Here is a 24342-nt window from a genome sequence, read left to right as displayed (position 1 = left end):
AAAGCAAGCATGGGTTACTTTTCTCGATGTTACGTATTGTGCAAAGTGCGTTTTTTGTTAAAATCAATCCGAATAAAATGGTAGGTATTTAAATTCAAATGAAAATAATGGGTACCTACTAAAATATATCGTCACTGTTCTGGCAAAAGACACTAATTCGATGACATATTGAGTTAGTTATACCAAAATGTTCCTTATTTCAAACTTTACCATCTGGAAAAAACGTCTTTATTAAAGTCATCCTTTTTACGATTACGCTGATTACGGCCGCTGAAGAGCTCGACATTCAAATATAATTCAGTATGAAAAGGACCTCGGCGTCGTAACTACGTTAATTTAAATCGATCTTTTCGCAAAAATCACTAATCATCGGAGATTTTATTTCAAGAAACATTATTATTATTACTGATATTGTCTGCCGCGCGGAGCATTATTATTATTTTATGAACACCTGCGAGATGAAGCCGATCAGAAAACAGGGCTGTCAAAATAATATTAAGCATTAATATTTTTAAAATGTTAATTTCATCATAGTTTTTAATCAAACCTGTGCAAGTACATACTGATAACTTGGGTGGATTTTGTAGCAAACATACTATTGATATATATACGGGTATATTAGTATTATAACCCAATTCAAATTGAACATAGGTTGATACTCAAATACTATTATAGTATGTTTATGATTTCGAGAAAATAATACGATGGTATAATTAATCCATATCAATTATTTGAAAACATTACATTCGCACTTTGCAAAGATAACATCAAAATGTGTATAATATTATACTTATCTAAATGACGAATGACATGCATGAGTGAGCACGGCTGAAAGCTTGGAAATGTGTTTTTTTCTATTTCAAAATCTTTTAATTGTGTATTATTTTATAACAAATTCAATGCCAACTTCATATAACTAATAAAAAATACTGTTTGTTTCTACGAATAAAAAAAGACAGGAAGGAAGATGTGTACAAATCACGGCAATCAGAAAGGCCGGAAAATATGGCTGACAATGCTTGATACACAAACATAAAATACACAAAATTACAAACATATTCGAAGTTTGCCGCACACGTACAGACCACGTGATATTTGTTTACGCAAAATCGTCGCTTTTCAAAATGGCGAATTTGATTGCCAGATTTTACTGCGATGAATCAGTATGTTCCTTCTTGTCTTTTTTTATTCGTAGGTTTGTTTACTATGTACACCGAGAAATTTCCATTTATAAAATCGGAAACGAATTTTAAAGAAGAGTTTTGGAATAGGTATAATGCAACCAAAACTGGAAAAAATTCTATCATGGGTGTTGACTTCCTGAATTAGTTAACCCCAGGTCCATGCCACTACGTGAACCACAGTGGATATTAAGCCATTTCCACACTGGCAACAAGTTGCTGGCAACCTCATTAAATTTTACGATACTTACCATAATTGCTTAAGAAATTTTACGATAATCATCATAATTATCGTAAAATCTAACGAGGTTGCCAGCAACTTAGCTTGTTGCCAGTGTGGACCCGGCATTAGATGCACAAAACTTAAATAATACATATTATAAATAAAAATTTAAAATTATAATTATTTATGATTTATGTCTTCGACAGCCCTGATGAAATAAATGTGAAATATGAGTCTGATCAGTCATAGAGCAAATTTATTGACACAAACAACTTTCACGCGACCTTTTTATATTAACTAGTAGACCAGATATTATGGACCACATGTTAAAAAATCATATTTTCAATTCTCAAGGCCAATTCTGTAGAACGTCCTCTTAAAGACCATTTCAAACATTTTAACAACTTCAAAGTCAAATTACTCAAAACTAGTATTCTTCAGTTAGTGTGTTCTGCCAGAACAGAGACGGTATTCGGTATTGTTTTATACTCAACGTAGGTTAGGTACTTATATTACGCATGTATGAAACAATATACGAACAATTTATTGTTACATTTTAAGTTTTCCGATGTTCACAAAATATTTTATAAATCATTTATTTGTTATAATATTGGCTACCTATGTATATTCTTTAATTTCTCGTTAATTTCAGATTTCAATTTATTGTAATCCTGTCACGACAAAGAGATCGAACTGATCGAAGACTGGAAGAGTCCAATCTCTCTGTGTCACGATGTAATTATTATTAATGATGTCAGTCCAAAGAGATTAGACGACAGTCATTATTTATTTTGTTATTATCTCGATATAGGTAGGTAGGTACCACGTTTTTTTAATTGGCTGTTAAATATTCTCCGAGTGTGAAAATTACCTTAAGCAACCGTTTCTATTTATTCAAATAATACTTTTAGGTACCTATATAATATCTATCTAAATTCTTTATTTCTATTTTGAACGAAACTATAAAATAATAAATAATTTACCTACCTACCTTTTCACAGGTTTGCATTGAAGAGGTCATTGTAGTAAAGAATTAATGAGACTGTTGTATTGCAAGACCCACAGATGATCGACAGTCCTACAAACTTATTTAAAGAACGGTCAAAAATGGAACTACGCACTTAATATCAGATTCTGTCCAGTTGCGAGACTTGATTGGGTAGTTTTCGACAGTGGCCCCCCCAACCATTCTAAGTGCAAGAACGTAGTGGTCGCGCGGGGGCGGCGCGGCGGCGTCTTGCGAAACTCAAACGTATAACCGTGTGTAAAATGTTCGCAGACAGTGTGTTTTTTGGGGCATAATACACACGGTTATACGTTTGAGTTTCGCAAGACGCCGCCGCGCCGCGCCCGCCAATTGACTACGGCCGAGCACTAAGGCCTACCGCGCATGAACGATTTACTATCGTACGGTCAACAATCGAGGAGTTGTAACCATTGTATTGCAATGCAACCCCGCGCATGGACGATCGAGCGAACGGCCGAATTGAAAATCTGTGTTCAGACACAAAATTTTACACCGATTCGAACCGGCCGGTGGCCCATTGGCAATGCTTTCAAATGAGAGCGCGCGCATGTATTGTTTCGCCGGCCGAGTGCACTCACACAAGCGCACCAAGTGACGCGTATGGTATGAAGCGCACACATACTATTACATCGAACCGCTATGAAACCACATGGCACATGACGGCTTCATCGATGCGCATCGGCATCATTTCATTATTCATTATTCGTCGTTCCGTGCACGTGTTTACTGGCTGCGTGCGCATTGCCTCCGTCCGATATAAATCGGGCCATGCGCGCTCAAACATGCCGGCCAGTAAAAAATTGGATCATGCGCGGGCAAACCAACGATTGGCCGAATGCGTTCGGCCGGTTATGTAAACGTTCATGCGCGGTAGGCCTAAGTTTGTTGGTCTGTACCATAGATAATATACGTACCAGTGGGTCTATTCTATACTTATCGAACACTAAATTGATAAATAGTATCAAACTTAGGGTAGGTTTGTATCAAAATATTAGCACTTATTGTAACAATTACACGAAGCCGGTTTTTATTGTTGCAATAAGTGCGATATTTTAACAGCAGCAAGATAGGTGCTGTTAAAATATAGCACTTATTGCAACAATAAAAACCGGCTTCGTGTAATTGTTACAATAAGTGCTAATATTTTGATACAAACCTACCCTAAGTTTGATAATATTTTTCACTTTATCACTTTAGCGGTCGATAAGCATAGAATAGACCCACTGGATCACCCAACTTTGAAATTTCAAGTATTTTTGAGTGCGTTCGTTTGATCTGCAATGGCAACATTGAAATATGCCAAATATTATTTGACCTTAGATTTTGAAGGGCATAGTTGTCATTCAAAATTTTTGCCCTCTGCAAAGTACACCGGGTACACGTCAACTTTATTTATTTGAGGAGTAAATTTTATTCGATTAAAATGACTCTAAACAAGCTTAGTATTGACAGTCTGGATTTGGCCGATAAAAGAGTTTTAATGAGGTAAATTGGTGAACACCTTAATTTATGAATTTGTATTTTTATTTACTTAAATTAGAAACACTTTTCAGTTTCCAGTTTGATTTCTATATAACTGCTCTTGTATTCGAACATTACTTACCGATACAGTAAATAATCAGTATTTACGTTAAAAGTACATATTACTTATTATTTGGGAAAAGAATTTAATTTCACACCCAACTTTGTAAATAGGTAAGTACCTACTTAATACAATTTAATAACATATTACTAGCATATTCAGTCATCTGGTTTTTACACAATATGATTGTCATGCAGGAAAAAATACTATAATGTCAATTAGGTAGGTAAGTACCCAAGTAAGTATTATTTATAATGTCAAGTTTTGTAGAGCCGACAATTTTTTCCTGGTTCCACTATTCTTAATAATTTCATGCGAATAATAACAACGGTGATAATATTTAATGTTTTATTTTCCAAATTGTAGAGTTGACTTCAATGTCCCATTAAAAGATGGAGTGATCACCAATAATCAGAGGATAGTGGCGGCGCTGGAGTCGATCAAATATGCAGTTGAGAAAGGAGCCAAATCAGTGGTACTGATGTCACATCTAGGAAGACCAGATGGACAAAAGAATCTCAAGTACACCCTCAAACCCGTTGCAGAAGAACTTAAAAAACTTCTCAACAGGTACAACACATATTGCTATTTTTTGGCTTGTATATTTGTTATTTCAATCGTCTGCTTGACATATTAATTTTGTATACAGTAGAACCTCGGTTATCAGGACCTTTTGAGTGGACAGGCAGTTTTGTATAATTATAAGGAATAATTACAAGATAAAAAGAACTTTTTATATACCACGTTTTTAAATTTTCTGTTGAATCATATAAACTTGACAATTCTATGTATTAATAAATACTTTTTTTGTACTTGATAAAAATACTGAATAAATATTGAATACTGAAATGTCATTTTGACGTTTCATATTGATTTCCATAGTAATGCACGTATATATTAATAATTTTGTTGCTAGGACCCCCTTAGCAACCAATAATAGTGTTTTACTTTTTACGAATTTTTTCTGAAACAACTTTCCATACAAAACAGAATTAACTGAAATCGAATTCAATTCTGCTTAAAGATGGCTAAAAGTATTAAAAGAATGCATATTTATCGTGTTCTGGTATATTCTAAAATTTTCAAATGTTTAGCTAGTCGGGAAGTTAGTTAAAAATCGATTGCAAGATTTGTATTGGACAAACAAGAAAAAAATTGTACTGGACAAACAAGAATACGAGCTAATAAAAACGTGGTAAAAAGTACAATTTGATTATCTGGATTTATCGTTATCCAGACTATCATTGTCCCCGATTAGTCCGAATAATCGAGATTCTCTATATTCTTTATAGTCAGTGGCGGTTTTAGGTACACGGAGGCTCGAGTTAGGAGCTCCTCTTGCAAATTTTTCGCCTGTTCGATAAACCGCCGTTAGGTTTTAAAGATATAGCAATCGTTATGTTGCCTAAAATCTGACACCACCGAGAATTTTTATTTTGTAAGGAAGAGCTAAAAAAAACAGGGTGCCGTTAAAAGGATTTTTACACACGTGAAACAAAATAGTTTTAAACTGGACTATAGTATAAATTCACATGTTTAAAATCAAACGTAATTAATTCACTTTCGAATTATGAAGCTCTTTGATGGCTAACTTAAATATAATGTAGTTAAATTAGCCTTGTGATGTCAGATGCGGCCTGTCAATTGTATGAAAATACTTGCATGAAGAATAGGCCAAAACCATAAAGCTGGTTCACAAAAGGCAAAAAGTATTTAAACCAAATATAATTTTCATTGAGCAGCTCTTTGTTGATTTGGTTTGTATTAATTTAAAAAATTGGTAGCATTTACGGTATAATGTATTTTAATGGTGTTTTTTTCATTAATTCAATTGCGCGATTAAATAAAATCATATTAAAATGACAATATTGGTCGATCAAAGAAAATTATATTAAAATAATAGATATTCTATGCAAAATATATTTTTACATGGGTATACAGGATGTTTGTCGAACACTAAATAATGTAATATTATTTCCAGGGAAGTGACGTTCCTCCCGGACTGCATTGGTGCTGAGGTGGAGACAGCATGTGCTAGCCCCGCCACTGGCTCTGTCATCTTGCTAGAGAATGTTCGCTTCTATCTTGAAGAAGAAGGCAAAGGGGTCGATGCATCCGGAGCTAAAGTAAGTTATAATCAATAATGTTTAAGCTAACTAATTGAATAAATCTTAAAACAAAATAATTTTATACCTTGCTCAATATAGTATAATGGTATTAAAAAAAACATTACGAAAAACGATTACTGCATTTATTTCTTTGATTTTTAACATTTTTTTTTTAATAATTCATTTTACATTTTTAAAAATCTCTGTTCGTTATTTGATAACTATCCGAAAATTTGAAAAAATATTTAGTTACCATTTACAGAAAGGATTCTCCTGTAGAATCACATTTTGTTTTATTCATTACATATTTTCTATATTATAAGAAGTTGCTGTAATTCAACAAAGTTGCTGTTGTTTCAACAAAGCTTGCTTACTCTTTAAGAAAGAATTCTTAAGCATAGATACTTATGTATGGTTCTGCAGCCAATGTTAATGTTAAATGAAGTAGTAAATTATTATTTTTATGTATGTTTTTAGGCTAAAGCGGATCCTGCAAAGGTGAAAGAATTCAGAGCAAGCCTCAGAAAGTTGGGTGACCTCTACGTGAATGATGCTTTCGGTAACTTCAAATATTAATTTAATTTATACAGTATTTAGTATCTTGTTTCCAGTTTTTAAATTAACGATACAATATTTCATTGTTTAACAGGTACGGCCCACAGAGCACACAGCTCAATGATGGGAGAGGGTTTTGACAAGAGAGCTAGCGGATTTTTACTAAAGAAAGAGTTGCAATACTTTGCCAAGGCTCTCCATGAACCGGAAAGGTTTGTTATAACTTGATTTATCTGTGAAAAGTGAAGCTAAAAGAAAGAGTTACTACAGTTAATGATTAAATTAGCTGCAAATCTTTTCATGTTGTAGATTAATTTGTAGCAAAGTTTACATTTATTGCTCTGAAATTTATTGACCAGGGCATAAAAAACCTTTACAAGCAAACCAAAGCAAAATGTCAAAACACCTCGCCATTTGCCTGTTTATTAAAAATGTAATTAATAAAAGAAAGTTTATTTGATTCCCTTCAGGTATAGTTGAAATTCTTTGGTTACAATGCATTCATACAACAAAATTTAGCTGTGGTACACATATACCAAATTTTATTGAAGGTTTTATGATTATATAATAATTGTCGTTTGTCATCGGCGATATATCTTTGATCGAGTACGACCGCAAGGTTCTAAAATTAATCTACCATTAGTTTTTTTCTGATAATTATGTTTGCCTAAATACATAGTATTTAAAAATATTATGTTATAGGCCCTTCTTGGCCATCCTGGGAGGTGCTAAAGTTGCCGATAAGATTCAGCTAATTGAAAATCTCCTCGACAAAGTTAATGAGATGATCATCGGCGGAGGGATGGCATATACTTTCCTCAAGGAGTGCTCTGGAATGAAGGTATGTAATTTTTTATAATAGGTATATAGTTTATATTATACTTCTGAAATGGTAGGGATACAGTAGGGATATGGCCAAATATTTTCATTTTTATAATAAACAGTTCCACACAATAGTTGATCGATAATTGAAGGCGCCCCCCGAAAAGGGGTCAAAAAGTGATTTTATTGACTAAAACCGGTCTATATAGCATTGCTCACGTTATTGGAAAGTTTTATTATTTTATTTGCCACAGTTTTTGAGATATTAGCAATACTTAAATGTTGAGTGTCGGCAGTCATTGTTGTAATTTGGGTTCGCAATCCTGCTCGATTTCTTGATCTTGAACTTCTGATATTGACAATGTTAGATTCTCAGGATTATTTTTATATGAATTTGAAAAAAGAAAAAGACATGTTTTCAAAAAAACAAATTTGCGGGATAATATGGGATTACAGGATCAGATGTATAATTTTATTATAAAATTACAGTATGGTGACTGTCCATTCTTTAAGTTATAGGACAGTCTTTATTGATTTATTTTCAGAAACCCACTTTTGTCCATTATTTATTTGAAACTTGTACATGATGTTCGTTGTAAAAAGGCCTCCATGTGATAAGGGAAAATTTTGATTGGCCACTTAAAGGTATAAAAAGATCTCAAATCTGATCATAAAGAGAAAATTTTCAATTGGTCAGAATATATAATAAAAAAATTACCATTAAATCGTCACACAGGGAAATATCCAATAATGTCCACTGTTTTAATAAAAATATTGGCCTAAATGTAATCTCCTGTACCATAATACTGCAATTGAAGAGTGACATTCCAAACCGGTCGAAGTCTAAAAAACTGATTTTGAGATAATCATATTTTTGTGATTTGCAATTTACCTCTTAATTTTTCGGTACTATAATGTTTGGCAATTTCACAGAAAATTCAAAGACTTGAAAACATAATATATAAATAACATTAAAAAGTATAATAAAACTTCAAAAAAATTCATTCAAAAACTGACTTTTTTTTCAAAATGGCCCTAAGTCTGTATTAAGTACAGTTTGGAACACAATAAAGTAAAGTTGAGTGTCTTTTGTGTGTACAATTATGATTGTCTAATAGAATGTGGTCATGGACAGGTCTGTTGGGATGATTATTGAATAAAAATAATATTTAATTTCTTTCACTTTATTGCATTTTTTGATAAAAAGGTAAACATTGTAACTTTTACTGCATAATAATATATTATATAATAATACTACAATGTAGGATCATCTTCAATAAAAAAAATAGTTTACTGATGTGCACATGAACTTATAAAACACAAATTCTCTAATATTTTGTGTGACATTTCTAATCTGATGTGTTACTACAATATTATATTATGGCCGCTTGCAGCGTAAATGTAGCAAAAAGAGTTCAACTGCGCATGCGCATATATCGTTAGGCGAGTTTGGAAAGAATCAACCGTTACCTTAGTGCTGTTTTGAAAAAAAAGGCACATTTCGATATCAAATTGAAGAGACTTAGGATTTTTTGTAAAATATAAGTTTTAGTGAGACTATAGATCTCAGCACACTCTATCGGATTCCATCAAAACATGAAAATTTGTAATTCTGGACTAAGTCCGGTTTGGAATGTCACTCTTCAATTACAATTTTTAATTTTGTATCTATCTATAATGATCAGGGTCGATGTAGGTACTGGTTGTTAAAATTCTACTTTATATTTTTTTCAGATTGGCAGTTCCCTGTATGATCCCGAAGGAGCCAAGATCGTTCAACAGCTTTTGGATAAAGCAAAGAAAAATAATGTTCAAATTCATCTGCCAGTCGATTTTGTAACTGCTGATAAATTTGACGAGAATGCACAGGTAGCGTAAGAACCATGGATGGAATTTTTGCAGAAAAATAATAAGAATTGTTAATCATAATTTTGTCATATTCCAGGCTGGTACTGCTGATGTAGCTTCTGGCATTCCCGACGGTTGGTTGGGTTTAGACGTTGGACCCAAATCGCAAGCCCTGTTTGCTGAACCTATTGCTAGAGCTAAAGTTATTGTTTGGAACGGGTAAGACCCAATTATATATGTATTTATGTTTAAATTGTCAGTGAATTATATTGCAGCTTTTCAGAATAGCTCGATTGTAGTACTCTGTTACTAATTCAGTGCGTAGTGCATGATATTCGCTAAAAAGATTAAATCACTATTTATTTCAGACCTGCTGGTGTGTTCGAGTTTGAGAAGTTCGCCGGAGGCACCAGATCTTTGATGGACGGCGTAGTTGCCGCCACTGCCAAAGGAGCCATCACAATCATCGGTAAATTACATTTTCATTCAATTCACTGCAAGTTCATCATTATCATCAGAAGTACGACAACCTAGGTTGAGTTCTGGCTTCCTCCAACAACTCTCTCCGCATGTCAATATCTAAAGTAGCTGCTTTATTCGGTAACCTAAGCACATGGCAGTCATCGGTAGCTCCATCTAGCCACCAAATTTCTAACCTACCTCTTCTTCGGAGCCCTATTTCCCGATTGCCCGATATTACTCTCTTTGCTGTTTCATTCTCGTTTATATGGTGTACTTGATCTAGCCAACCAGTCTACCATTCTTGATTGATAGAACTTCACTTGGTATAGGTTGTACAGCTCAGCATTGTATCTTCTCCTTCAATTGTTGCCATCCCGGATTAGCTCATAGATACGTTTTAAGGCTTGTTTATTTTGCAGAGATAATGTTTACATTTCTGAGTCGTAGGTGGACACGTGTTTTACAATGTCTTGTAAAGCTTGCCTTTAGTTCGGTTGAATAGTAGGAATGACTTAAAATGTCTTAATATACCGAAGTAACATTTGTTAACAGACTGCTGTCTACCTCAATTCTCTCATGAACCAACATACGATATAAATGAGGAAATTAATTAGAGTAAAATATTTTCTTATTTGGTTTTTTTCAGGAGGGGGCGACACTGCAACGTGCTGTGCAAAGTGGAACACAGAATCAAAAGTGTCTCACGTGTCCACTGGAGGCGGAGCATCACTGGAACTTCTCGAAGGTATGTCTATCAATAATACATACCCTGTTTAGATATATAAAAAGCCCCGTGACAAATACGAGTGATTGCAAGATGGGTACATTTTTCTGTCATAATTTATGGACCAATAGTAAAATGTCTCATGTTATACATATCCATTTAGCTACTAAAGTGATTGGTGAGTGGTACCGTGACCGTTTGTGAAATCGTGGGTTTCTGGTTTGAATCTCGTGTTTAGAAAATTCACATGTTGTTTTTCAATGTGTTTTTGGACCCAGAACATGATCTTTATAGGTTGAGCAAGTGGCTAACATCCATTTCTCGTAAAAAACACAATCCATATATAAATAATAGCAAGTATAGCAGCTATAGTCAGGTCACGGTACTATAACCAATAACTGGTACTATGGCTACGGGTACAGGCCTGACTAGAGCATGAACTACCTATATATCGAATCTAAATAATACTTCTTCCGTATTTTGTTTGGCTAATTTCCATCCACAGTTATAGCGTTTAAATGTATTTTCCATTTTTAATTTTAGGAAAAGTGTTGCCGGGCGTTGCCGCTCTGACGGATGCGTAGGCAAAGAAAAAGTCATATCTTCCAGAACAAATTATCGCTAGTGACAGACGTGTAGTGCATAAGAATACCTGTGATTATAACCAACCGTACTGAAATTTATTGTCTAAATTTATCGGCATAATAATTATATTGTAAATGTATAACCACATTTTGGAATACATTTGATTTTTTAAAAACTGTTTAGAAAAAAATACCATAATGTTTTAACTTGTTGGAAGTCTACGCATAAGATTATCATTGTAGAATCAAATCTTTTAAGATACGAAATGTACTGAAATGTCATAATGTTCTGAAATATACCATAATATTTTAACTTATTTGAAGTCTACGGATAAGATTATCATTGTAGAATCAAATTTTTTAATAATTCTCTGAAAAGACAATACGCTGGTTAATTGGATTATTTTCCACTACACCTAGCAATACCGCATAATATATTTATTTCTATGAGATCATAAAAAAATTATTGTTTATGATCTGATATGAAAGGAAACTTTTCACAGAAATTTTTGTTAATAAAGAAGATTGCCATAATAGTTTTTCTGTGTTTTTATTTTCTAAAAAATACAACGCTTCAAAAATATGTTGTTCTATTCACAAATTATAGTACAAATTTAATAAATATGGCTGTGTACACCATTTACAATGCCAATAAATTATACCAATATTATGTTAGAATTAAAATAAAACATATTCACAAGTTTAGTTCAATCAAGCAAAAATACAAACTGTGTTTAATTTTATTTTATTTAGATACCCAAGTGTACATAATATGCTTTAACGGGTTCATATTTAGTAATAATGATGTGATCTTATATTCTATTAATTCATACATTCATCCATACACTCCTCTCAATGATACAAAATCATGTTTTTTTTAAACAATGCCCTTTCAATGACTAAAAAAATCAGACGTCCATTTCTACAACAAGTCAACAGTAGTTGTCTCAATATACAATGCCGTCAAATTTTATTTAAAAACTTACGAAATATATGAACTTCCCTAGGATAACAATAAAACCCAACCATTCTAAACTGTACTGCTAAAAAATTCAACTATATCTTACAAACCTAAAAAAATAAATACAAACAATTTATCATTCTGACTTCAATTCAAATTTAACAATTTTAGTGTTTCTAATTATTGAACAGGCATACATCTCTTATTTCATAGGTTTAAATTTATTATAAATCCAATTGTGATGGCTTCCTATATATTTACATAATAATCTAAATAAATTAACATTTTCAAAATGGAAAATACTATTTTGGTTTTGAATTAGGTACATATTATTTATTACTGACGGATACTGTTTCTATTAAGTGAAAAGATGACGCTTTTATCAAATAATTCCTATATATTAATGTATGTAACTATTATTTTAATTAAGTAACTACCTATCGAAATGTTATAAAATATACAAGAAGTAGTAGGTAATTAATTAATTATATAATTAAAACATCAAAATTATCTTGCATAATAATTATAATAATATTATTGTAGTGAATTAAAAATCTTAGATAAGTAGTATTGATTTGTACTCTAAAATTAATGTTTTGGTATTGATCTTCTTAGTCTTATTTTAACAATTAAATCATAAATCTACAATTTTTTTATGTACAGATTTTTTTTACATTATTCTTTTTGAATTTTTGGCATAGGACATGTTTTAATTTTTTAATGTAGGTACTTAATTTTTTTTCCTTATCGAGAATGATACATGGGTGATAATAAGTACGTATTCTTTTATTTTATTATAATAAGTAGTACTTGTAGCAAAAACTCTACATTAAAATCGTTGTATGTATTTTTGATCGAGTTATACCAAATATTATTAGTGTCTAATTTGGAAAAAAATCGTCAGAATTATGAAGATTGTATACGATTATACAAAATGAATTAAGTTGACGATATTTAGCCTCATAACAACTTCTCAATATAAGAAAATAATTCTTATTAAAAAATTAGGTACTGATTCGTCATAGAATCACTATGAAAAGGAAACGGCTGCAACGAGACTTGAAACGATGGCTATTTGGATCCATGTCAGGAAGGGCGTGATTCGAGATTGAGAACCGCCGAGTCCGTCTGCTCCTGGAGCGCATCCCGGGCATGTACATTTGTTCCTGACGCACTTGCCTTTTTCACCGCCATCACTTATACACTCCTAAAAATGAAACAAATACTTAATTGTACACGCTTTAATGGTGTTACAAACTTTCAATTCTTGGTGGAAAGGTACTGTATTAATTAAAATAAAATTGGGTATTCCGAGTTATTTAATAAATAGCGAGACGTTGCTACGAGTACGGAACTGATCCTGATATTTACTAAGTAATGTGTAATAAGTAGTATATATTGTTTATGAAATGAATTTATCACTTGGTTTTCACCACATATAAATTTTGCTTCACAGCACATGTTTCGCTCACTTTGTGGACACACATATTGTGATATACCTACTGAAATTTAGGTTTGAGTTTATGTAATATTATAATTATTATCACCGTATTGGTGGGGGTAGAAAAGGAGCTATGTAATGTGGGAAAGATTCAACTGGTAAAAGTAATAATTGGATAGAGGGGGTGGGAGTTTTAATGGGAAAAGTGTGAGGAGTGGAAAGCAAAATTTGCTAAAAATATTTAATATTGTTAATTAATATGTTATGTATAAATTGCAATCAATTTTTATTTTTAGGAATTTTGAACCGTTCATTTTTAAAGTAAGGTAAGTGAAGGAAGTTGAATATCACCAAGAGATATGTACACTCATATAAATTATCTACCACCAAGTAAACTCTGAATTTCTTGAACAGTTTGAAAACTATTGTGTTTTATTTTAATTAATTCTTTGCGGTAGGTGAAGGTAAAATATTATTATCATACCAAATAGAGCATATAGGCCAGGGGAGGGCAAACTGCGGCCCGCGGGCCGCATGTGGCCCGCCGGGTATTTTTTGCGGCCCGCCATCATTAATTGTACTTTTGATTACGAATAACTTTTTTTATACTTTTTTAAAAAATATTGACAATAGATTAAAATTTGAAGAATTTGTTGTTTCGTAAATGTATTATCTCAGTACATCTTCCTTGCGTCTCGTCTCGCACTATGTAAGCACTATTTTCTACGTTGAACATCGATTTCAATAGATATTGATAGTGTACCGACAGAGCTACAACTTGAGATTATTGATCTGTAGTGTGACACTGATCTAAGAGAATTGCATCGTCGTGAAGAAATCTCCAAATTTTACAATGCCCTTAATTCAGACAAATTCGACCAACTTAAAGATTATGCAAGAAAAATGTTCGTTATTTTTGGATTAACTCTTTTACTCCCAGCTGATTTAGCCTAGCATATGCGAAAACTCCCAAGCGTTTTTTGACAACAAATCGTCGATTTAGTTTTTTTTAAATAACTAATTCTACATATGTTTTAAAAATTTGAAACTTTTTTTGTGTGTTCTCAATGGTGTATAAAGCAATAATAAGTAATAATATTGATAGTTTACATCAATAAAACAAAAGAAAAAAATAATGTATCAATATTTATTTAGAAATGAACGGATAAAACTATGTTTGAACAACAAAACAAGTGTGACAACATTTTTTTATTTATAATTGATATATCAAATTTTATAATATAATCTATCCTTATGTAGTAACAGAAAAAAAAATAAACATATTATTATTTCTCTATGAAATAGAATTTTTATAAAGTAATCAAAAAAAATCGTATAGTGTCAAGGTATTCAAGAATATTATTCAATTCACGAAATCGCAAGAGAATTCGATACAGTATCGACGACTAACTGATATGGAATGAAGTAATTTCAAAAAATAAGTCTCAAAGCACTAAATCATTTATAATAATATTTATATTCATGTATTTTTTCACCATCTTACCAAAAATACAGTGGCATCCATTGTTAGTTCAAAAATTACAAATTTCATTTTGTAATGTGATATATGAATCATAAAACAACTAAAAGAAATATCAGAATTTAAAATGTGTCATAAAAATAATGTTTTATTATTTTTATGACCCTCTTTGGTCTCAAGTTCGACAGCAGAGCAATTATGACTTGTGAGTTATTAGGGTATGGCATAATTATAAACAATGCCGACACTAAAATAAATGTTACTCACCACCCAACACACAGTGAATATAATGCTTCGGCTACATGAACGAAATATGACGGGAAAAAATTTGGAATAAATCGTAAATTTGGTTCCAAACTTTCGGCCGATGGATCGGCCCAGATGGAGTTTTCGTCTTAATACTCAACTGATTAAGTTAGCTATGAGAAACTTTGGATTGCAGGTTCATTTACAAAGAACTTCACACTACTGCTATCACATTTATTTGCCAATTTGCTGGGCTTATAATATAAAGACAATCCATAATAATGAGTAGATAATTCGAAATTATTATTTAGTTGAAAAATCATGTAAAATGTGTGAAACCGTTTATAACTGCATTTGAGTAAGTAATCACGATGAACATGAAAAATGGCCACCATTGCACGTATGTAATAAAATCGGAAGGCAACTGATCTTAATATTTGTGGAGTTTATCAACTTAACCATGCTTCATGCGCTTGCAAAATAATTTCAAATGTCATGATAGAAGTAACGTATGAGACTCCTATTTATAGTCAAAATTCTTTGTTATATGCCTAGGTTAACTTTACAGACTTTTAAATGGGGAATTGTTGCCTGACCCGCTGGATCCTCGTTCTACATCAAGCATAAAGTGAGAGGAAATCTCTTATAAAGATAAAAGAAATATTATATATTTCTTTGTGGAAATAACTGACCTGATTGGCGGTACATCTCTGTCCCATGTTTCTGGTTATCCAGCAGCGGCCTTCTTGTTCGTGATGATCATAGAGGCACTGGCACTGTGCTCCGATGCATGTTGTGCCGTTCATTAAATAGGTGCACTGCTCTTCCATTTCACATATTTCAGTCAAGGTGGTCGCGGCTGAAAACGATATGGTTAAGCCTATATTAAACACATTGCTTTTTTTATCAACAAACAGTTTAATTATCACTTGCAGCAGTGAAATAATTTTATTTATAATCCCAGAGCATGCACGTCGTGTTAGTTTCACCGGAGCCATCAAAGTATTTTTTTATACATTTCTCATTGTTTTTGCATTTAGAAGTGGTTCATTCAATTCAGCAATTTGTCAGCATTATAGGAAAGTATTAGTCGAGTTAAATTTTCTATTAACATGTATATAATATATATAATACAGGTACCCCTCATTTATCGTGATCCTGGAGAGTGCAAATAACCGTATCGCGACTGATGTTTAATAATATTTTTTGACCCGCACTTATTTTGACATGTACCATGGAATCATCATTATGAGTGAAACCACGCTCGTAGGATCAGATTATTTGACAGTTATCAACAAATTTTACATAATAAGTGCAGACAGACTAAGCAGGTTAAACTATGTAAATTCTTTTTTGCAATACGGAACATAATGAATGATTTTTTTTACATTATTGCAAAGATATTATACCTATTGATTTTATTTTATGTTTGACATTTATTTTTAAATTAATTTTATTTAGTGTTTTCCTATTTAAATTATTTTGTTTTTCAATATGTGATATTTTGCTTAACACGACCGTGTCCAAAACGTATCCCCTGCGATTAACACGCGGTTAAATTGCGGTGCATTGATTTTAATTATTACCAGCAGATATAATCACTGAATTCCATAATTCAAATCGAGATTTTCTTGTTGGAATCTTCAAATAATGTCATCACCAACTTACCGATTAGTAAAAGAATATAAAAATTACATCAATAAATTAAAATTTTATTCCAAATTTTACCGAATAAATGGCAACTTGAAGTACTCATATTTTGTGAACGGAACTGCACCATGAGCTCAAAATAGTTACATTGACTTAGAAATCGCTCAATGAACCCTCAGAGAAAAGGTTATGTCGCTAGAGTTAGCCGTTTTGGATTATTTTTGGGATTGAGAAACATTCACATTTATAGGATCGGTGCATATTTTATACAATTTGGAGTATAAGATATCAAAGAAACATTAGTTTTAGAAACCTTTAAGACATCTTTGTTCTTCAGGGTGCATGACATGACCGTCCACACACCTGCAGACGTTGTGACAGCGAGTGTTGTCACCTGAGCAGTGTTGATCATCTTCACAACTATCACCGAGCATGGCGTCTTTCAGACATCTTAAAAACATACAACATCATTAATACGTCTCATCCTGAACAATTGAAAAAGTATGAACTGATAATATAATAGGCATCCTTCTTGTTCTTCATCAAGATTTCATAATTGATGATCATGATCATGAAGCAGATAATGCGGTTGCTACATTAGGTAGTATCAATAGTCTAAGCATAAAAATCCTGACAACATAATACCCCGTTTACACATGCATGGATTTACTGCTGACAGTACGTATTATCGCGGCCATAACAAGAAAATGTATGTGTAAACATGTATTATCATACAGTTGCAGGATTGTATGCATGAATCAAAAAACTTCGAAAGTTTCTAAACTGCGCCTGCGCAGTAGAACGATAGTGGCAAACCAGCCGGCAAAAAAAAAAAACTACAAACGAATTTTGAGGTTAACTAATTTTCACTACCTCTCAAAATATAGTACCATAAAATGACAACTCACTCTTAAAGAATGAGATTGGAGAGAGTCAGGACTATGTGTAATCAGTTATTGTCACCATAGTTTAAAATGCGCACCATTGCTGCCAGTAAATCCATGCACGTGTATAGGCGCTATAACTATTAGATATTGTATTGTAATACTTATTGTAATCAGTGTTGCCAACTGGCATTCACAAAAATATGCCAGATAGGGTAAGAAAATAAGCTAGATGGCAGAATAAAATGCTAGATTTTTTTCAAAATTGAAAAACTCATTTCAAAATTTGTCATAATAATTTTTTATAAACATTGCTTTTACAAAATCAAAGATCGAAAAAGAATTTAGTATTTTATAGAATATAAAATGAATGTAGGTATGAAATTTAGTCGTCATTTTGGATGTAACATTGAGTGTATTAATTATAAGATGTATATAATTATAAGACGTATAATTATAAGATAATATATATATTATATTTGTCTAGATTTATCTGTCTGTAACGTTGCACAAGACAAAATATACAGAAGCACACACTGTTTTTTTCTATATCTGCAGCGCATTCAACACACTGAATGACGAGAATGTTGACCGGTGACACTGCCACCTGGTGTTTTTGACTAGTAAGATTTTTAAAGTATATATCACCAGCATGTTGGTTTTCAAGGAATTCTGGAGTATTTATCTATCTTTATTACAAAAAGTTTTAAGCTGTGTGCTGTGTCAAAAAATGCTAAATTTAACACCATACGCCAGATGGAAATTTTACAAGCTAGATGCCTATCTAAAAATGCTAGATCTGGCAAGAAAAAACGCTATGTCGGGAATGCTGATTTTAATACATTATCAACTATTTTTTTTATTCAACAAATAATTTGTTTTGAGTGTATAGTGTTTTGAGTACTGGACGTATTAATATAGTCCATAGTTAATAATAAAATAGTCATTTTAGTCTCTTTGGTGGAAGATAACTTTTCAATATGTAATTAATTTATTAGGATATCGTTGATTTAAAGTAAAGGTAGACCTCCGGTAGAATCCGAGTCAAATTTCATCAGTCCATATATTGAATGATGATATATCCAACTTACATATTAAATTAGTGTTAATTACAAGTACCTGGTGCCTCCATCTCTTGGACTGTGCAGCATGTTGCATTGACAGATACCCCTTACGCAGTATGCCTGGTTACTCCGAGAGTCATCGGGGCCTAAGTAGCAGTTCTGTGTGACAAGGCAACTTTGGCCAATCACTGGAAACGTCACACACAATCAATTATAAAACGCTGTATTACAAGAACCTATAAAATATTCTTAGAGGTATACGGTATTACCAAATACAACCCTTCTCCAGAAAAATGTCTCGAATGCCGTATCAGGAATTTAACAACAAAAATATCTGGCCCCCCTGAAGAAAGTTCACAACCCCTGAAAAACCTAAGATAATGTTATCGCAAAACACACGTCCGCCAAATGCGCTTTTCGAGTCAAGGACGGGGTTCGTGTTGTGTACCTGGAGAGCACAAAAGGACAGTCTGCCGAAAACCTTCCCTTTGCGCCTCTCCGCTGTTTCAGCCCCCATAGATTCGCTGTAGATAATTGTCGGACAGTGGAGATTCTCCGGTGAAAGCAGAAGGTACCTCGTGTTGCGCCTCGGCGTGCCCACAGGCCACGCGGCCTTTCCTCAACACAAAAATGCCAGTCGTGCTTGTTTCGTATTATAAATTAGTGAATCCTTTCTTTTTGATTATTCCCGTGTTAATAAATATTCGTATAACCCCTGCCATGCAAAAATCGTAATAAATAAAAGTTCTCCAGTGAAACAAAGAGTGAATACTGTGAAATAAAATGCAAAGTGAAATGTGACAAAAACAAACCCACCCTTGAAATGCCGGCGCAGTAGAAATTAATAGTGCCGCGGCGATAGACTCGTAATAATAACACGTCCAATATAAAGATTTTTGATGTAACCTCTATTGTAAATTATCATTGTTTTTCTATGTGTTAGCCTGAATAAATTGCTGTCCTGCGCAGGATAATAAATCAAAAATATGTGTTATCTATAATTATATCCCGCGATGTCCACATACCCCTAACTGAAATAACGCTGACGAAGAATCCTGCCAGTCCACATGTGAGTCCATTCATTCTTCTCGGTATCAACAGATATATTATTTACAGTCGAGGTTATTTTAATAATTATTCTTACATGCAGTTGTATAGCATCGGCCCTCGTCTAAATGCGCTCCTTCTTTGCACCTGCAGGCGTTTTCAACGCATTGTGAATTTAACGAGAGCCTCGACATGCATTGTACGTCCACTTTGCAACTATCGCCTAAATTGGTAGCCTCTGAAAATAATAATTTTAATATCATTAGAGAATCTCACAAAATCTATATATAGTTATTGAAATGCTGAGAAACAAACTTGAAATATTTATTTTGGTATTGTGTTATTTGAATTCGGAAGTATGATCTTATAAATTTTTCTGTGGTTATTCTATTATTCTTCTCAAGGCCGTACTAGCCCTTATTGCCAAATCTTTGGTGCTAAGAACCAAAAAGTAGTATTGCCTGTGGTTACAAAATACTGAGTCATTGCAGTAAAATTGTACGAAGCAGACATTTTGAAAAATGTGGTTTCACAGTGTGATGCAATCTCGGGAGCTTCCATAATTTTAGGAATTAAGAACTCGAGAGTGTCAACACACTGTCGACAGCCGTTTTATATTGAATGCCGTTGACCACTGCAGTGGTACATACACCATTATAAATAAAACACGCCAACGACTTACAACGTCGCCAGATTAAAATATTTTGCTGTATTTTTTTAGCTTGCTTGAGGCACTTAGACCATAGTTGACGTTATTGGCGTTGGTACGTAGAACATTTTTCTATAAAAATGTCAGTTTTTTTTGGGTACGTAGCGCCTTAATTAACACACGTATTCATATGTGTTTGATTCGATCAGAGATGCTGAGGGAAAGATACCATTAACAGAAGTTCTTTTAACACTGGCATTCCGGGGGAAATAGTAGAAGTCCTGCTGGTTTGACTAGACATTGCAATCTCCTGACCCTTAGAAGCAAGGATAAATGAATGTTAAATTGAATGCATACCACCTAGAATCACTAGGCAATTTGTTGCCTATATGCTACAGATGTTGGATTTTTAGTTTCTATGGTGGAATATATTATATGTCAACAATTATTACCTTTAAGGCATTCTCTATGCGTGTTGTTATACGGCTGAATGATGTGGTTGTCTTTGCACTCGCAGTATCCTTTCGTGCCGGAAACTCTGCAGAATGCATTGTCTGGACAGTTGTTATCCGTCGTGCACGTGTTGCCAGTTCTCCCTAAAGAATTAAATTCCAAGTAAAAACGGATTCTTTTTTGTATATAGTCACACATACTCACGGAAGATAAGAGGATTTATGATTAGATAGTGGATCAGTAATAATGAATTAGGTATCTCTATATTGACATTAATAAAACTAATCTAATTTATCAAATTCATTATCTTGTTGTCAAAACTTGTAAACATTTTATGGTTCTTGTCTTGTTTAGTGAAAGCCAGGGTCAAACAAATTTTGAAAATAGCCGATGTAGTGGATTATTTGTTAAGTTAGTTTACAATTCTTTGATTCATGAATTTTGCCGATTCATAAATATTGCCGCTGTTCCCGCCTGGCTTCCAGTAAACAGATTTGTACCCATCCTATATATCATATAGTTTTCAGGGCTTTCTACTTTATATATTATATTGATATGGATTAAAATATTATTGAGTATTAAAACAGTTTAAGGAGGATTATTAAACAGGTTAATATCTACATTAATAAGGTCATCTCTGGACTTGTTTGCAATCATTAGCTTATCCACGTCATAAAATATTAATTTTTGAATTTTATAATATTATATTATCATTGTTTTACCACATCGACTTTACTACCACTGCCATACCTCCTCCACACATTTTCACGCGTCTACCACGATATAGCGAATAAGATGTGCTCTTTAAAGTTGAATTGAGAGCAACTCAGGAAGAATTTCCCAAGACCCCGGTTGTGAATGGCATGCACTGGAAGGTGAGGGAAGGATGAATACATGAGCTGGGTACAAAATAATTACAAGATTAAAAGAACTTTTTATATACCAGGTTTTTAAATTTTCTGTTGAATCATATAAACTTGACAATTCTACGTATTAATAAATATAAAATACTGAAATGTCATTTTGACATTTCATATTGATTTCCGTAGTAACGCACGTATATATTAATAATTTAGCTGCTAGGACCCCCTTAGCAACCAATAATAGTGAGTACCTAGTAAATATTACTTTTAACGATTTTTTTCTGAAAGATACAAAACAGAATTAACTGAAAAAGAATTCAATTCTGCTTAAAGATGGCCAAAAGTATTTAAAAAATGCATTCCCCTCGTGTTCTGATTTATTCTAAAAGTTTCAAATGTCTAGCTAGTCGAGAAGTTAGTTAAAAATCTTAGACAAACTAGAAAAAATCTGTACGGGACAAACAAGAATACGAGCTAATAAAAACATGGTAAAGAAATACACATTATTGAAAAAAAAAACAAGCTGTTAGATTGGAACCCGTAACCCATGGTTTGTAGTATCCTCTATTTCACAGGCATTATACTTATCACAGTAGGTATATTATATTATTAATAGATAATACATTCTATTAGTTATTGTGATATTTTAGGATATTATACAATAAGCTGGCGGAACACCCACATATTATTTAGCTGAGTCATAACTCGAATGATAGCAGTAGTTGTCTATCTATTTATCAATAATATATATTTCATTATTTTTATATTTAATCAACACCTGATAAAGTAAATAGCATATCACCATAAGGAAGATAAGAAAGATTGTTATTGGTATTTGATACTGTTGATTTTAAAACTAATAACAAAATTGTACAAATTTATGTACATACTGGTACAACGACCTCTCCAGTGGGTCTATTCTATACCTATCGACCGCTAAAGTGATAAAGTGATAAATATTATCAAACTTAGGGTAGGTTTATATCAAAGTATTACCACTTATTGTAACAATTACAATACGTTGGTTGTAATTGTTACAATAAGTGCTAATACTTTGATACAAACCTACCCTAAGTTTGATAATATTTATCATTTTATCACTTTAGCGGTCGATAAGTATAGAATAGACCCGCAGGTTAGGAGAGAATTAGTTTTGTAAATAACAATAGAGAATAATTATTTATTTCCCGCATTTAAGTAATTAATTAATAACCCGTTCACTTGCGCAGAACACACACACACACATGCGCAAACAAATAGAGTCGATTGTGATGGGCATTGGAATTATGAGCAATGTTCCCTGTAAGGTGTGCGCGTGCACACCTACCAAATTGTGTCCGCACACATGTTTTTATCCCCCGCACAGTCCTCAGACAAAAATATTGTAAAAGAAAGTTTCCTTTGCCAGATTTTAGTTTTGCTCGAATGCACGAAACCATCACATGCACAATTCTTTCTAGGAAGGTAAAAGGTCAAGTGCGATTAACGCGAGCACGCAAGTGAAATTTTACGTTGAGTGGGATCACTATATCCGTCCCGTTCTATCGCGTGCCAAAGTATACGAAAAGAAGACACGTACTTTAGTGTTTATCAATGACCACCCATGTGCCGGGACCTCTACATTTCTTAGTCTTCAACTTGCAAGTAACATTGTCGTCAGTACAGTCTCATAGTAGTCCTTATTGTGAAAACAATAGAGTTCTAACAACATTTCTTATTACAAATATATAGATTTAATTTAAATATAAAAAAACGTTCTGCAAGTTTCGTACATATTTAATATATTTTATCAACGAATACATTTTTCCCTTTATTTCCTATTTTTTTATTTACTTCAAAAATCATCGTTGTTAGTGTTATTATTATATAAAATCACTGAAATTAATAAATACCTGAAAATATAAGTTTAATGAAAAATTGTATGTGTGTATTTGTGAGGAGGTGGGGGGAATAAATTTACTGCAACGGGTGACAGGTGACACCAACTCTAGTTATGTCACTGCTCAGATGCGTTGATGATCCGCACACACAATAGAAAAATTACAGGAAACGTTGATTATGAGCAGCTCAAAATTAATCAAAATAGAATTTTGCCACAGTTAATAATTAAAACGCGTTAAAAGATAATATAGTAATTAAAAGTAACTATATTGCTCGGTTATTAAAATAACTGAAAATAAATAGGATTTCTAACAACATTGTCCGGAGATCAGAGCTGGGATGGGAGTACATTTAGACGTCTGAGAAGTGATCTCACACTTTTCTGGTTTCGTTTAAACTGTTAAGCCGATGACGTGTTCTTCCAGCACCAGTATTGCCAAATGTCATTCACAAAAATATGCCAAATTGGGTAAGAAAATAAGCTAGATGGCAGAAACAAAATGTTGGATTTTTTTAAGTTTAAAAAATGTCTATAAGCTAAGTATAATTATAAAGAAGTATAAAGAAGAATAATTCAGTATTTTACAAGTAATAAAAATAAAAATCA

General features: G+C 32.8%; 2 protein-coding genes across 6 annotated transcripts in view; one reads left to right on the top strand and one right to left on the bottom strand.

Moving 5' to 3' along the window:
• The first annotated feature begins 3788 nt into the window (after positions 1 to 3788).
• Positions 3789 to 11655, top strand: Pgk (phosphoglycerate kinase). Its single transcript, XM_085947181.1, has 11 exons — positions 3789 to 3916; positions 4380 to 4583; positions 5995 to 6139; positions 6599 to 6680; positions 6771 to 6888; positions 7379 to 7517; positions 9233 to 9367; positions 9444 to 9565; positions 9715 to 9815; positions 10455 to 10553; positions 11076 to 11655. Exons 1-11 carry the CDS (start codon positions 3855 to 3857, stop codon positions 11114 to 11116), a joined length of 1248 nt encoding a protein of 415 aa, XP_085803307.1. The 5' UTR covers positions 3789 to 3854; the 3' UTR covers positions 11117 to 11655.
• A 1108-nt stretch (positions 11656 to 12763) lies between these two features.
• The window catches only part of LOC147071723 (prion-like-(Q/N-rich) domain-bearing protein 25), a 49229-nt gene continuing 37650 nt past the window's right edge, over positions 12764 to 24342 (bottom strand). For all 5 annotated transcript variants that reach the window (XM_085947177.1, XM_085947176.1, XM_085947178.1 and 2 more), the window contains 6 exons: positions 20991 to 21134; positions 19987 to 20127; positions 18898 to 19030; positions 17208 to 17344; positions 15937 to 16103; positions 12764 to 13284 (listed from right to left, as the gene is read on the bottom strand). In XM_085947177.1, coding sequence (XP_085803303.1) covers positions 13108 to 13284; positions 15937 to 16103; positions 17208 to 17344; positions 18898 to 19030; positions 19987 to 20127; positions 20991 to 21134 — 899 coding nt within the window. In that variant the 3' untranslated portion in view covers positions 12764 to 13107. The remainder of the gene's footprint in view (positions 13285 to 15936; positions 16104 to 17207; positions 17345 to 18897; positions 19031 to 19986; positions 20128 to 20990; positions 21135 to 24342) is intronic.

This window comes from Rhyacophila brunnea, unplaced genomic scaffold, assembly GCF_057557595.1.
Source record: "Rhyacophila brunnea isolate RB1 unplaced genomic scaffold, BYU_Rbru_1.0 scaffold_2, whole genome shotgun sequence".
Lineage (NCBI taxonomy): Eukaryota > Metazoa > Arthropoda > Insecta > Trichoptera > Rhyacophilidae > Rhyacophila > Rhyacophila brunnea.
Note: the sequence above shows the minus strand (reverse complement) of the source record. Positions and strands in the feature narration are given on the sequence as shown.